The sequence below is a fragment of the Capricornis sumatraensis genome, chromosome 8, assembly GCF_032405125.1.
Source record: "Capricornis sumatraensis isolate serow.1 chromosome 8, serow.2, whole genome shotgun sequence".
NCBI classification, from domain to species: Eukaryota; Metazoa; Chordata; class Mammalia; order Artiodactyla; family Bovidae; genus Capricornis; species Capricornis sumatraensis.
Genome location: NC_091076.1, coordinates 94,784,381 through 94,799,993, shown reverse-complemented (window position 1 = coordinate 94,799,993; position 15,613 = coordinate 94,784,381). Strand labels below are relative to the sequence as shown.

Sequence of the window (15,613 nt, the reverse complement as noted above, 5' to 3'; positions counted from 1 at the left end):
GGATTCCCGGTGGCGGACGAGCCCCAGCGGCGTAGCGGAGGAGGGACCCGTGTGCGCGCGAACTAGGGGGCGGGGGGGCGGGGTTTTGTATATATCAGACACCGATGACCGCGCACTTGTCCCTCGGGTCACCAGCCTGTCACTCTTGGGGGCAGTCATACTGGAGAAACCTCCGTGGGAGACGGGAGGCCGGACTGACAGCTGAGAGTCAGGACTACTCTTCCTGAGCCTGGGAAGGTCTCACTGACTTCCTTCTCCTGCGCTCGAAGCCTACCTCCTTTTGGGCAGTAAACGCTATTCAAAGACCCAACAGGAGGGTTGGAGGAGCTTGGAGTCAGGCTGCCAGTTTGAATACCGGCTCTGTCCCTTAATAGTTGCGTGACTTTGGGCAAATCTCTCAACTTCCCAGAGCCCCAGTGCTCCCTCTGTGAAATGAAAATAATGATGGGCTTTACCTCTTTGAATTGCAGTTGAGATCTGGTGTGATGGTGTATGTGAAGCATTCAACACAGGGCCTGGCACACTGTAAGCCCTGAATAAAATGCTATTGATTGCATTTTTAGCTCCTTCCATGGTGAGGGGATCACTCTAACCAGGGCTCAGCTGTGCTTGAAAGGTCCTGTCTCACCGCCCCTGCGTTGACATCCTCTTGTCCCTGTCCTCCTCCCAGCTCAGGTGGGGTTAATCAATCCCAGATTTGGGAGGGAAGAAAGGAGAGGGGCTGGAGGGTCATCCTTTAGCAGCAGCTAGTGGCCTCTGAATGGCAGAGCCCTCCCGAGTAGACTAGATACACGAGGGTGAGAGGAGCAGTGCAGCAGCATGAACTGGGCTTCAAATAATGTGACAAATATTTTGATGGAAGCAGACGCCTTTTAGTTTATGCAGCCTAAACACTTTACTGCACTTGAGGAAAAGGATTGCCTCATACAATCTGATGGAGAAAAGAGTTAGCAGCCCAGGAGGCTGGAGGCAGGGAAGGAGGGTGCGGGGCGAGGGGCTGGCTGAGATCAACCCCTCTTGGAGGCTGGGAAAGGGGGCGTCACCACCCAGGGACATGTCTGTACCCGTCAGAATGGAGAAATTACCTGGGGTGCCCACTTTCTCAGTGCCCCAATTTCCGCCTTGTCTAAAAGCAGGGAGAAAGGAATTGATCAGAGTAAGATGGAGGAGTCCCTGGCCCCATCCCCGGGGAAAAGCAGCCTGACCTGGCCTGGAGTGCAGGGAGGAAGAAGTAGAGGTTAAGGAGGTGTGGGTAGAAGATCCTGCTCCTCCTGGGGTTAGGCGGTGCCGGGAACATCCAGGTGCCCCCCCCCCCAAAAAAAAGAGGAGGAGGGAGCAGCTGCGGTTAGTACTTGGAATTCTGTGGGCACCCTGACAGGCGTACCGGCCCACCCCCATCTCCCAAAAGGGGGATCTGCGAGACCTGAGTGCAGACTCGGCCCATCGACGCCCTCCGCAGACTCGGCCCATCGACGCCCTCCTGCCTTCCCCTCTTCTCCCCGTTCATAACACGCTTCCTTGTCCTTCCTTCTTGCTCCTCTCTCCGTCCTCCTCTCAATCGCTCTTTGTCCCCTGAAGACCGAGGCGCCCTACTGCAGCCCCCACCTCCTGCGGGCAGTGGCCCCTCGCGCCTCTCTCTGCTTCTCTCGGTTTTCTGCATACCAGACCCTCGAGGCCTCTCCTCTCCTAGTCACCCTCGGGGCTCTCTAGTTCTCCCTAGGGCCCCCTCTTCCACTAGTCCCTACTCTCACTTTCTCTAGGGGAGCCTCTCCTGCGTCCCGGACTCTAGCCCCCTCTCCGTCTCCGACGCTCAGTCTCTTGCTCGCCTTGGCTCCAGCCCTCTACCCGGCGGCCCCGCCCCGGGCCCCGCCCCTCTAAGTGGGAGGAGTCACACCTCTCACGACCCAATTAGGCGCCGGCCCAGCCTTCAGCCCCACCCCTCGCGGCGCAGAGCGGGCGGGGCTGGACCGCGCGGAGGGGGCGGTGGTTCCAGCAGAGGGAGGCGGGAGGAATCGGCAGCAGGCGGCGGCCGCTGCGCTCAGTTCGGCCGCGCAGCGGGAGGGAGGCGCGAGGCAGGAGCCGGCGGCTGGGCTCGGCAGCGCATCCAGCGCAGCGCGGCGCCCCGGGCCCGGCCCCATGCCCGCAGTCCAGCCGGACCGCCCTTGAGCGCGGGCGCCTCGCCCGCGCCCCCCGCCCGCCGGCACCATTGCCCCGACGGCGCGGCCGGGCGGCCCGGCGCTCCCCAGGCTCCGCGCCGGCCGGAAGACTCTGCTGGCGGCCGCCGCGGGCGTGGTGATGCTGCTGGTGCTGGTGGTGCTCATCCCCGTGCTGGTGAGCTCGGGAGGCCCGGATGGCCACTATGAGATGCTGGGCACCTGCCGCATGGTGTGCGACCCCTACCCCGCGCGGGGCCCCGGCGCCGGCGCGCGGCCCGACGGCGGCGACGCCCTGAGCGAGCAGAGCGGCGCGCCCCCGCCCTCCACGCTGGTGCAGGGCCCCCAGGGGAAACCGGGACGCACAGGCAAGCCGGGCCCCCCTGGGCCCCCCGGGGACCCAGGTCCTCCGGGTCCTGTAGGGCCACCCGGGGAGAAGGGTGAGCCGGGCAAGACCGGCCCTCCCGGGCTGCCAGGCGCGGGGGGCAGCGGCGCCATCAGCACGGCCACCTACACCACGGTGCCGCGCGTGGCCTTCTACGCCGGCCTCAAGAATCCTCACGAGGGTTACGAGGTGCTCAAGTTCGACGACGTGGTCACCAACCTCGGCAACAACTACGACGCGACCAGTGGCAAGTTTACGTGCAATATTCCCGGCACCTACTTTTTCACCTACCACGTCCTCATGCGCGGCGGCGACGGCACCAGTATGTGGGCGGACCTCTGCAAGAACGGCCAGGTGGGCCCGCCGGGGGCATGGGGCTGGCCTGGGGGCAGGGCACCCAGGGAGCCCGGGGCCCACGGGTACGGACGGGCGCAGATGGAGACCCGGAGCGGCTTAGACATTACAGGCGGGGATGATCCAGGCTAGCGGGCACCCCTGATTCCTCGGCTCCTGGGCGCCAGCTCCAAGGCAAGTGCTGCTGGGCACCTGCGGCACGGAAATGCGGGAAACACATCCAACTAATAATCAGAGCGCAGGCCGCGCGGACTGGCCCTTGGGGGCTTGGCCCGTGGGAAACAGCATCTCAGAGCTAGGATTCTGGTTGATACCAGCTAGCGGTGAGGGGCCGGATTAGGATGGGCTCTGGGGAAAGGCAGCGTCTGCGCCCGCGGGCGCTTGGGCGCACCGCTAGGCGCGCAAGCGGAGAAGGCGAGCTGTAGGAGATGTTTTGCGCACAAAGGCAAAGGGAGCCAAGCGCACAAAGCCTTAGCTACAATACATCCCCCGCCCTTAGGAAGGGACCATTGGGCAGATCTGCCACCCTCTGCAAAACCCGGGACTGCGCGGCCCCTTGCCACTGTGTCAGAGCTAAGCGTCCAAAAAAGATGGCCAGAAGGGAAAAGTTTTTCCTTCTGAGACAGGACAAAGAGGTGGAAACTCCCCCTCCTCTTTGCCTGCCAGCTGCAATTCCTGATTCCTGGGGTGTCGGGGGATCCTCTTCCTTCCCTGTCCCCATCAGAGAGACCAGAGTGGCAGGCACCAAGCTCATGAGGTCTTTGGTACCTGGGACCATCGATGTCTGGTGTTCTCCTTAGAACTGCTGCCCCAGGACCAGTCTTGACCTAACCCTGCTCCAGGGTGACAGTTTTACCCAGCTCCTTTCGCTTTGATCCCCCCTCCCTTCCCAGTGCTCCCAGACCACAGGAGACCTGGGGCCCCTGCAGTAGTCAAGCAGAGCATCCTTGTGGAAGCAGGTGCCTGTGTGGATCAGAACTAAAGCTTTAGTGGGAGTTGGGAGGGAATCTCCTGTGACTGAGACCCAAGGTCCTGCTGGAACCCTTCCACTGCAGCCCTACCTGAGGTGGACCCCATTTAGGGGTGGGGAAAGGACAGGCCTAAGAGTCAGCTAAAAGCCTACCAGGTGCTTGTAAGTCTGCCCCTCTCCCCCCTCCCCTGCCTGCCCTCCCTCTTGTTTCCGCCTCTCCCTTTCCTCTTCCTCTTTCTCCCCTCTCCCCATCTCTTGTGCTTGCCTCTCTCCTGTGTCTACCAGTCTGATCTGTTGCTCCCTTGGTTTCTGGTCCCCCACCCCTGTGTTTAATCCCCCTTTTTATTCCTTGGGTGTCTCTCTCCCACTTGTGTCCGTCAGGCTTTCTGTGTCTCTCCTCTTTGTCCTTCATTCTTGACCAAATGGGAGGCCCCAGTATCCAGTAAGGACTCTCTCTGCAGACAGCCCCACAATTCCCCTTATTAATCACCAATAAGGGATTCAACAATGTCACCTTCATCAGTGGAATTTCTTCCTTTCCTAAAGAAAGTTTGGGCTGGCACCAAGTCAAGGTTTCAGGGGGCTGGGACCACAGCTTGCCTGGATAGGGAGGTGGTCACCAGGCCACCAGTGGGCCCCACTGTGCTACTCAAGAGGGTGCCGCAGGGCCCCAGAGGTGAGACAAGAGGAGGCCCCAAAGATGGTGGATGCTTGGGGCAGGCGTACTTGCTTCAGTCACTGGGAGGTGAAACTGACTCAAAAGGCTCTTCCTACCCCTCTCGTAGGGGCAGGGCACTGGCAGAGCCTGACAAGGAGGTGGCACCACAGGCTGGTAGAATAGAGGAGGTGACTTTAACCAGGGGTTTCAGAGACCTAGTATTTTAACAATTACTCAGACCATTTCCTGCCCCCATTCCACACACATAAATCCAAGACAGACAGTGGGGTGATAGGCCCTGGACCTCCTCCACATCCTTTGTGACTTCTTCCAGATTGTCCAAGAGACTCATTTCCTCTCACTAGTCATTCCGTATCACTAGTTCTGAGCTCCGAGTAGGAGCCAGGTTTGGGGTTCCAGGGGTTCAGTCTGCTTTCCCTCCAGGACCACATGGTCTGTGCAGGGGAGACAGCAGTAACCACAGAATAACACACCCCAGCCATTATTGTGAGGGAGAGGAGACCAGGAGCCCACTGATACTCCTGTTCTCAGATGTGTTGGCTGGAGGGAGTGATTCAATGGGCCCTAGCTCAGACCAACCTGGTCGGGGGAGAGGATGATGAACCTCAGTCATCCAGGGGAGAAGACACAGCTAGGGAGAAAATGAAAAGTCAAGTGTAGGGAAAGGCCGGCTCAGAGGTGGAAGAGGACATTTAAGCCAGCAGAGAGCAAAAATGACAGGGCTGGACAATGGGTGGGAACAGAAGGGAGGAGCCGGCTCCTCCCATGCCTTCAAGACTAGGGGCAGCCCTGGGCTCTGTGCTTTTCCTTCCTGGCTTCCTGCCTGCAGAGAGACTTCCAGAATTTCCTCTAGAAAGCAGAGCCGCATCTGGGCCCTGGTCCTTCCCTGGGCAAGATGGGGAAAGCGGGGAGTCAGCACCTTCCTGCCTGGTGCCAGGTCCCTTTCCCTAGGGGTAGCTCTGAGTCACCGCTGCACGGCCAGATGGCATTGAGGCCTGGTCATTATGACACAGGGACCTGAGGAGCCTGAGGAAGGGACTCTAGGCTGGAGCCGGTGCCCTGAGTGACAGGAGCTCCCTGCGGTTCCTTCTAAGACCACAGTTCAGATGTGTCCCAGAGAATGTGAAACTGATACACCGGGCTAGGGAAGGGGGGCTGTGGGGGGACGGTCAGGGCCTGTGGGAAGGGGAGTACTACAAATGGGCAGGGACTTGGACACCAGAGTCTGAGTGATGGGGGAGGTGGTGGGGTGTGTAAATTGGGGACTGTGGTACGCGAAGACCTGACTGGGGATCAGCCTCTCTCATGAGGGGATATGGCCTCTCTGCCCACCCCCCCCCCCCCATCTTGCCACTGTCCTCTCTGGCCTCTAATGCCTTTCACAGGACAGAGCACTGTGCCTGGCACAGTAGGAACTCAGGCATTGTGTGAAAGCACACAGGGGCCAGGCTGGCTGCCCATGAGAGCCACACCTACATACCCAAGACCCCAGCTTTGCTCTGGGGGCAGGGGCACATTTCCTGGGTTCTTGGCCCCTACCCTACCCCCACTCCAGACCTCTAATCAGACCAATGCCTCAGTTTCACTTATTGGCAGCCCTTGAGGAGGTGCTTCTATTGTACCCCCACATGACAAGTCCCAGACTTGCATTCCCACTTCCACAACAAAATGAACTCCCCAGACTTCCCCTCGACCCCCGGGAGGGACTGGATGCCTCTACTATTTCCAGTCTTGGACAGAGAATCAGGACCCCTGGGTTCCATTGCTGGCTCCCCCACCGTCTACGGATGGAAGAGCATTAATTCTCCCTGCCTCCATGGATAATTAGGATAATCACAGCAACAATCATGGTGATGAATAAATAATAAACATAAGCATAACAGTACTGATGCCTGTCACATCACCAGGAGATTCCTGATGACAGATGATTGTATTCTAATGGATCTGGCTATTAAGCAGCACACTGTTTTAATGAGTTAAGGCTAAATTAATCTGGGTAATAAAAATAATTGTTATTAGAAGTAATTTATTAGCAAAGATAATGAAATGCATGTGTAATAATAAATACCACCAGGATTAGGGCCCAGGGAACAATACAGAAGTTGGCTGCTTGTTTTCAGCTCTTTCCTGGTAGCTCAAAGCCCCATCAAGATTAAAATTTTTTTTCCTTTGCCATCAAAAGGCATTTATAATGGTGGCAGTGGGTGAGGCAGGATCTCATCCGTTTTCTAAACAGAGAAACCGAGCTCCTTAGACGGCATCCCTCCTTCATTTGATTTCCCCTCACCTTTAGCTGGACCAAGAGTTTTCCCAACTAAGTGTCCCCAAACAATTCCCTCCCAGGTTGGAGGAGAAAAGCTTGAGGGGTGAGAAGGGCCTGAAAGGATCTGGGCTTTCAATGGCAGACTGCACGCAAATATGTCAGTCGGGTCCTTCCGGTGCAACATTGTTGCTGAGTCAGGAGCTTTGGCACAGACGACCTACAGTGCTGCCTCCTGACCAGGAGGAGGGATGGGTCCCTCTCCTGATCTGGCTTTGTCCAGCCCTGACTGTCAGCCTTTGGGGGTGCTGCCTTCAGGGAAGGGGCAGGATGGAGAGGGGCTGTTGAGGAGCCTGGCTGAGAGGACCCCATTCAGTACAGGCTCTGCCCATCCTCCACTCAGACTATCCCGGAGAGGCCCCCGATCAGAGGGCTCAGGACTTGTGTTGGCCTCAGCGGTTGGAAAGGAATGCCTGGAGAGAATGTGTCCATCACCCCACGTCCTCAATATCTTATGATTATAGCTCCCCTCCCTCACCAATGATGTGTCAGGCTTCAAATCCAAAGGCTGGCGCTCCCCTGCCCCTCCTGATGCTCCTGCCTGTCCTTCCCCTCCTCCATCAAAACAAGGACCAGCAAGGATATCAGAGCAGACTGAGGATCACAGAGGGATGTAAGGTTTCAGAAGGGATGATTCCTTTCTTCCCATCCACTTCCTTTTACCACCTTCTACCGCCATGGGGGTGATGCCGCCGGAGGAGCCAGAAGTCCTCTTGGGATGGGGTAATAGTCACAGGTGTAGCTACAACTCCTTGAGGTGGGATGCAGGCCCAGCCTGAGCCTTGGGAAGGGAAATGATTCCCAGGCCTTCCATCTCACTGCTCTTGTTTGAAAGACTCCAGAATGGACTTCAGACAGGGAGTTGACACAGAATGGACCTCAGACAAGGAATCCACACAGAAGGTCTCAGTTTTAGGGTTGTTGCTTACTAGCAGCCTGGTATTGATCCAGGCCTAGACCTGTAAGGCCAAGGGGCACCCTCCTGTCCAGCCACTGACATGAGAATGGGTGGATGTGGCTAATGTAAGCATCATTATTGCAATAAAGCAGAGGGTGGGGGGATGGCAGGACAGGGGGATTTGCTTGGCTGTCTAATAGTCAAGAATTCATACTCCCATTGCAGGGGGCATGGATTCAATCCCGGGTTGGGGTACTAAGATTTCATGCCACATGACCAAAAAAAAAAGTTATATATATATATATATATATATATATATATATATATATATAAAATTTTAAAAAGGAGAGAGAAAAGAATGAGAGGGGACAGCTCTCCATCCCTTGGGGGTCCAGAGAATTCCTCTCTGCAAGCAGGAGTTCCAGGCTGGGGAGTTCTGGAGACACTGCTGAGGTCCTCAATGGGCCAGACAGTGAGTGGGGCTTCCCTAGTGGCTCAGACGGTAAAGAATCTGCCTGAAATGCAAGAGACCCGGGTTTGATCCCTGGGTTGGGAAGATGCCTTGGAGAAGGGAATGGCTACCCACTCCAGAATTCTTGCCTAGAGAAATCCCTGGACAGAAGAGCCTGGCAGGCTACAGTCTGTGGGGTCACAAAGAGGCAGACACGACTGAGTGGCTAACACTTCAGTGGGCCAGACAGTGAGACCTAGGGGAGTTAAGGAAGCTGATTACACTGAATTACACTGCCAATTCAGACCCAGATTATACCTGCCCTAGAAATCCAAGGCTCCTCTCTAACCCCTTCCCTAAACACACAGTCAGGATTGCAAAAGGGCAGTGCTAGGATGATGGGAGGAAAGCAGACTGAGAGCCCTGATGGTGCTGCAGGTGGGGATCTGGGACCCTTCAGATTCTTTCCCTGCCTTCTCTCTGACAATCCCCCTCCCTCCTGGACCCCGCTTCTCTCCCTTCTCCTCCACTACCCTCTCGCACATACCCTTACTCTCCTAACGGCCCAACCCCCACAGGTGCGGGCCAGCGCCATCGCCCAGGACGCAGACCAGAACTATGACTACGCCAGCAACAGCGTGATCTTGCACCTGGATGCGGGGGACGAGGTCTTCATCAAACTGGATGGGGGCAAAGCGCACGGAGGCAACAGCAACAAGTACAGCACCTTCTCCGGCTTCATCATCTACTCTGATTGAGCTCCTCCATCCCCTATTCCCCCGGGGCTCCCCCTCCGGGTGGGATAAAGGATGACTCGTCCACCCCCTCGCAGCCCTCCCGGCTATGACGCCCCTGGCCCGTCCTCACCACCTTCCGGGCGCAGCTAGCCCTCCCGCCGGCTCACCGCAGAGCCGGGTGCAGCACGCCCTGTCCTGGTTCCCCGGGAGGCGGCGTTGACCGTCCCCGCCCCGGCCCACACTGTATATTTGTACAGTAGGATTGTTTATTGCCCACCCTACCCACCAGCCCGCCCCAGCAGGTGTCGGGGAGAGGCCTCAGCGGGTTCCTCCCCGTGCTCGGATGCGCTGCCCACCTGCTCTGGGGGAGCGCCACCTGGGGGAGGGGTTGGTTGGGGGCTGGATGGCTTCCCAGCTACAGCCCTTGGCAGGCTGCTGCCCGTCTGACCAAAGCTATAATAAAACACTTCCACCCCGCTGGCTTTCTGACTGTGCCCTGGAGAGGAGTTGCAGGAGGGGACTGTGAACCCTGCACTCCTCCAGACGGGGAATGAGTCTACTGGAAGTTTCTCCTGAATCTGGGAAAAGCCAGAGTCAGAGGTGCTCCAGGAAGAGGTGGGCCAAGGGGCCCAAAGCCCACCATGGCCCAAGAGGGTCCGGGCAACTGGATAAGAGGCATAGGAGACAGCCTGCTTACACCATCATTTTCCAGGGTGGAAAAGCTCCATCTCTTTGACCTTGAAAGTCGCATCAGCATTGCAAAGGCACAGCCAGGTTTAAATTGGGAGACCTGGGTTCTGGCCCCAGTGCCACCCTGTAGGATGCTGGCTAAGTCACTCTCTTCTGACTCAGTTCTGGGTTAGTGATGGCAATGAAAGGAACTAGCTTTGTCTTAAATGCTGGTTGACCTTGACCCAAGCACTTCACCCCTGGGCCTCAGTTTTCTCATTATAATGAGACCTATCTCACTTGACTGAGGGTTGACGAGGATCATGTATGTGCTCAATAAACACAGCTTTTATTATTTATATATCACTTTAAAATTTGCCAAAGGCTTCCTCGTGGCTCAGATGGTAAAGAATCTGCCTGCAGTGCGGGAGACTTGGGTTCAATCCCTGGGTCGGGAAGATTCCCTGGAGAACTCCATGGACTGGCAGGCTACAGCCCATGGGGTGGCAAAAAGTCCAACACAGTCCGTCCAACACACACTTTCACATACCTGAAGTGAAAGTCTTCCAAGAGCACTGGGAGGTTGGATGAGTAGATTTTATTCTTCTTCAAAAGAGGTTAAATAGCTTTTTAAATAAGACACAATCAATCTTGATTGCACTTGAGTTCAAGAAGACCTTGCTGGCTGGAGACAACACACCAAATCTCTTTGCCTTGTCACTGCCTCCCTCATGTATAACTGGGGCCATGATGGTTGCACACAGTTAGAGCATTCCTCAATTATAATAGCTAATACTTAGAGTACATCCACTTTTGTCTGACACCATAGAAGAACTTTATAAATATTATCTCATGGAAATGTGTATGGGTTGGGAGTGGATTGGCAAGGAATACTCCCATGCCCTTTAACATGGATGCTGTTTTATCCATTTCAGATGAGGAAACTGAGGCTCAGAGGATAAATGCTTCGTCATAGTCACAGAACTAGGAAGGAGCAAACATCAGCATTTGAACCAAAGACCATCCTTTTACCCAGCACACCGTATATCATAAAGATTTGGGGTTTCCAAAGCAGAACCAAGGAAGCGGGGCTTGGAGACATCCCAGTGCTTCCACTCCAGTGCTGTCCTGTGGAGGCTTGATGGGATTTACAAGCATCTGCCCTGGGTGGCAGCCATGGGTGAGCCTCTTGGAGAATCCCAAGGCTCTACACTGAGGAAGAGTTCCCATCTGGCCTCCCCCTCCCAACCCCCACTGGCTCAGCTGGAGAGACAGGAAGGAGGGGTGGCCTCCCTCCCAGTCAGGCCCCATGTATGGAGCCTTGTCGTGGCTGGCAGACTTGAATGACTTTCTTTATCCTCTCTCCTCTCCCCTACTTCCCCCTACTGCCAGCTGTGGCCATTTAATAAAATTAGCTTAATACTTGTTCCTTCCCTGTGGGGTCTGGAGATTGAAATCTGCGGGTCCCCACAAACCCAATAAAACCCCTGGCAGGTCTGTCTGGAACGAGAGTTTCCTTGGGAAGACTGATTAGATTAGCCAGCAACACCCCCCCCCCCCCCCCGCTTCTTCCACCCCCCCAGTGCCACCCACAGCACAGCCTCTTATGATTCTTTAATGGCCGCGCTGGCCCAAAATTATCCAGTCACTGCACCTGGGAGGCTCCCCAGCCCTCTCCCAGAGACCACAGGTACTGGCCTAGGACTCTGCTACAGCGAAAAGCATATTAATCATTTCTGAAGGGAGTGGCTGGCTGGCTGGCTGGCTTTTCTTTCTGGTGACTGGCCGATCCTCACGTCACTTTGAGAGATGGGACTAAGATCTCCACATTGCAGATGAGGAAAGCATGGTCTGAAGAAAATCCGTGACTTGTCTATGGTCACACTGCAAGTTTGTCACGCAACTGGGACAGGACTAAAGCCAAGGACTTTTTTTTTTCCTGTGCAGGGCACCAGAAGTGTCTGGCAGTGCCAGCTGGTTGGGGAGCATCTCCCCCATCAGACAGGGGCTCCCCAAGGGCAAAGTCTATTTTTGTACCCCTCAGACTTGGCCATCCTGAGGACAATGACTTCATCTCTACTCTCAGAATGGGAAACTTGAAGGTGAGACTGTGCCTCCTCCATCAGACTGGGGGTGGGGGTCCTCAAAGATAGTGTTTTGGGTGAATTAAGGGCGAGGTGTGTATCCCCAGATACTGGGGATGAGGGTGCAGTTTCCCAGTTGCAAAGAGTATGGCTGCCCTGTCAGTGGCTCCAAGGGCAGATGCTATGCTTTTTCTATTTAACTGGGGCTTTCTGAGACCAGCCCCCGGGACTGGGGTTTCCCTGAAGCAGGCGTGTGTCTCCCCTCTTCCTCAGTCAGGGGCATTTCTGGCACAGAAACATTCCATGGGGCAGGGCTGGCAGATGGGAAGGAGGCTGGACAGGCAGAATGGCGGTTCCACTCTAGAGGAAGGAAGGAAGACGCCTCCCCAGGCCGCCTCCCCTTTAAAAAGATGTGTGATTAATTAATGAATAATCTCCCTGCCAAGGGAGAGTGAGGGTGGCACTGCCCCCGGAGCTCACTCACATGAGAAATGGCAGGCTATCCTGTGCCCAGACGGCTGTCAGCCCCCGGAGTCCATGCCACCCTGGTTTCTGGGGTCATGGGGAGCAGAGGAGGCAGCAGGAGCCCACCGCTGGGGGCTACCCTAATTGGATGACTTTGCAGGAAGGCCAGGCAGGTGCGCTCAGCTCTCCGCTTCAGCTTGCTACAAACACATCTGCCAGGGTGAGGTCTAGGGGTTAATTGCCTCCCGCCTCACTCCTGGTAACCGATATTTCATTTACTGCTCGGAGGGGAAGCTGCCCAGAGAATCAATCGTGGACAACCGTCCAGGAGACAGGGGAGCCTCGGAGGCATGGGAGCTGTTTCCCGGAGGATCTCAGCACCAGAAGAGGAGGCAGGACGCAAGGACCAATTGCTCAAGGCGACTCTGGGGCTCACCCACATTCTGCTGACCCTGACAACAGCTCCAGGACATCCATGAGCTGGGAGAAAACCCCAGGGGTCCAGAGGCTTTGCCACTTCAGCTAACTGTTGTTTCCTCTGCTGTGGTCCTTTATGCATGTACTTATCCAGGTGCCCCCATAAGTGGTAGCAGGTTAGATGCTGTTAATAAGGTTGTTTTCACAAGCGATGAAGGTATATTTGAAAAGCGGAACTGGAGGTGTGAGCTCCTCGCTCCCTTCCAGGTAACAAACCTTAAAATCCTACAAATGAAGTGATAATAAAGTGGAAGTGAAAAGTCTACACGTGTTTGGGGCTGGAAGGGTGTGGAAGGGTTACTGAGAGGTGGCAGCTGGGGAGCTGAGGGGAAAGGGACCAGAGGGCTCACCACCCCTGTGCTTTTCACATGCTCCCTATTTGCCCCATCTGCCAAAACTGAGAATCAGAATAACAGAATGGGTAACTCCCATTATACAGCTGGAAAAACTGAGACCCAAAGAGAAACTCCAGATTGCTCAGGCTGGTTAAGGGCAGAGCTAGAACCTAAGACACCAGGACTCAACAGACATGCAGCAACTGGAATTAGAAAAACTGGGCTCAAGTCCTGCCTATGTTTGTGTTTCAGGAAAAGACATTCACTTTTCTGAGCCTCAGTTTCTCCATCTGAAAAATGGGCCTAATAAAAATATCACCCCTTGCATTAGAAGGACAGAGTTTCAACTACTGGATGACCGGGGAAGTCCCATGAGAAACAATTTGTATGTTATAAAGGAGAATTCTTTTCTCTTGACCTCTATGATTCATTTGTCAAACAAACTCACTCCCCCTTCGGACCTCAGCTTCATGTCACTTTCCTCTGACATCCTCAGATGTTTCCATTATAGCCCATCTCTCACATCATTGTTAGTCCTTGTTTAATAGGGTGATTTCTCCATAGACTACGTGCTCTATGAGTGTAGGAGGTGGGTGTTTATCAACTTCCCTATCTTCTTAGCCCACTTGTCTCATAATAGTAAATGCTTGTTGAATGAATGATTATAAGAACCCCCCATTACCACTTCATTGAATGTCTGCAAGTTGCTTTACCTATATTATTTCTAATCCCTGTAACAAGCTAAATATTATATTCCTTTTAAAAAAATAACTGCAGAAACTGAGGCTCTGAGAGGCTGACTTGCCCCAAAAGATCAAGCAAGTAAGTGTTCCCTTTCCACTGCCCATAGGAGGACCAGCCTTGGCTCCTTGCCTCACTATGACTCACCTCATCGTCTCCAGCTAATTGTCAGGGGCAGAATAGGACCAGGAAAGACTTGGCTACAGGGCACAAAAGGCTCCTATTCCCCTGGTGGTTCCTGGGGACCCCAAGCCTTCAACCATACTCCAAACCTCTGTTAAAATGCATATCCCTGTGAGGAGGGAGGGTATCTTTAAGCTGGAAGTCATTCCTTCTGTTTTTTTGGCTGCACCGTGTGGCTTGTGGCATTTTAGTTCCCCATCCAGGGATGGAACCCAGATCCATGGCAGTGAAAGCCCTAGTCTTATCCACTGGATTGCCAGGGAATTCCCTGAAAGTCATTCTTTGACAGTTTTATTTCTCTTGGGTAGCAAAGATGGCAAGAATACCCTGGTTTTCTTGTAGTTTTATAATCTTTGCACTGTTGTCTTATTTTATTCTCACCAAACCAACAGTGTTAACCCGCTGGACAAAGAGCAATAGAGAAGTTCAGGTAGGTGAATGGAGTTTGGGTCAAATCAACCAGTTATTATATAGTGACTCTACCATCTTGATCCCAAAAGAAAGGCAAAGAAAGGCAATGCCAAAGAATGCTCAAACTACCGCACAATTACACTCATCTCACATGCTGGTAAAGTACTGCTCAAAATTCTCCAAGCCAGGCTTCAACAATACGTGAACTGTGAACTTCCAGATGTTCAAGCTGGTTTTAGAAAAGGCAGAGGAACCAGACATCAAATTGCCAACATCTGCTGGATCATCGAGACAGCAAGAGAGTTCCAGAAAAACATCTACTTCTGCTTTATTGACTATGCCAAAGCCTTTGACTATGTGGATCACAATAAACTGTGGACAATTCTGAAAGAGGTGGGAATACCAGACCACCTGACCTGCCTTCTGAGAAACCTATATGCAGGTCAGGAAGCAACAGTTAGAACTGGACATGGAACAACAGACTGGTTCCAAATAGGAAAAGGAGGATGTCAAGGGTGTATATTGTCACCCTGCTTATTTAACTTATATGCAGAGTACATCATGAGAAAGGCTGGGCTGGAGGAAGCACAAGCTGGAATCAAGATTGCCGGGAGAAATATCAATAACCTCAGATATGCAGATGACACCACCCTTATGATGGAAAGTGAAGAAGAACTAAAGAGCCTCTTGATGAAAATCAAAGGGGAGAGTGAAAAAGTTAACTTAAAGCTCAACATTCAGAAAACGAAGATCATGGCATCCGGTCCCATCACTTCATGGCAAATAGATGGAGAAACAGTGGAAACAGTGGCAGACTTTATTTCTGGGGGCTCCAAAATCACTGCAGATGGTAACTGCAGCCGTGAAATTGAAAGGCGCTTACTCCTTGGAAGAAAAGTTATGACCAACCTAGACAGCATATTAAAAAGCAGAGACATTACTTTGCCAACAAAGGTCCGTCTAGTCAAGGCTATGGTTTTTCCAGTAATCGTGTATGGATGTGAGAGTTGGACTATAAAGAAAACTGAGCGCCAAAGAATTGAGCTTTTGAACTGTGGTGTTGGAGAAGACTCTTGAGAGTCCCTTGGACTGCAAGGGGATCCAACCAGTCCATCCTAAAGGAGATCAGTCCTGAGTGTTCACTGGAAGGACTGATGTTGAAGCTGAAACTTCAGTACTTTGATCACCTGATGCGAAGAGCTGACTCATTGGAAAAGACCCTGATGCTGGGAAAGATTGAAGGCAGGAGGAGAAGGGGATGACAGAGGATGAGATGGTTGGATGGCATCACGGACTCAATG

At 53.9% G+C, this 15,613-nt stretch overlaps 1 protein-coding gene across 1 annotated transcript; it reads left to right on the top strand.

Moving 5' to 3' along the window:
* The first annotated feature begins 2,295 nt into the window (after positions 1–2,295).
* C1QL1 (complement C1q like 1) lies at positions 2,296–9,348 on the top strand. Its single transcript, XM_068978347.1, has 2 exons — positions 2,296–2,892; positions 8,789–9,348. The coding sequence occupies exons 1-2, from the start codon at positions 2,296–2,298 to the stop codon at positions 8,966–8,968; spliced, it is 777 nt and encodes a 258-aa protein (XP_068834448.1). The 3' UTR covers positions 8,969–9,348.
* Positions 9,349–15,613: the final 6,265 nt, after the last annotated feature.

Excerpts from the sequence above, each read along its gene's own strand:
- C1QL1 (XM_068978347.1), top strand. The coding sequence starts at position 2,296 with ATGCTGCTGGTGCTGGTGGTGCTCATCCCCGTGCTGGTGAGCTCGGGA. Across the intron at positions 2,893-8,788 it reads ACCTCTGCAAGAACGGCCAG|GTGCGGGCCAGCGCCATCGC; the intron begins GTGGGCCCGCCG and ends CAACCCCCACAG.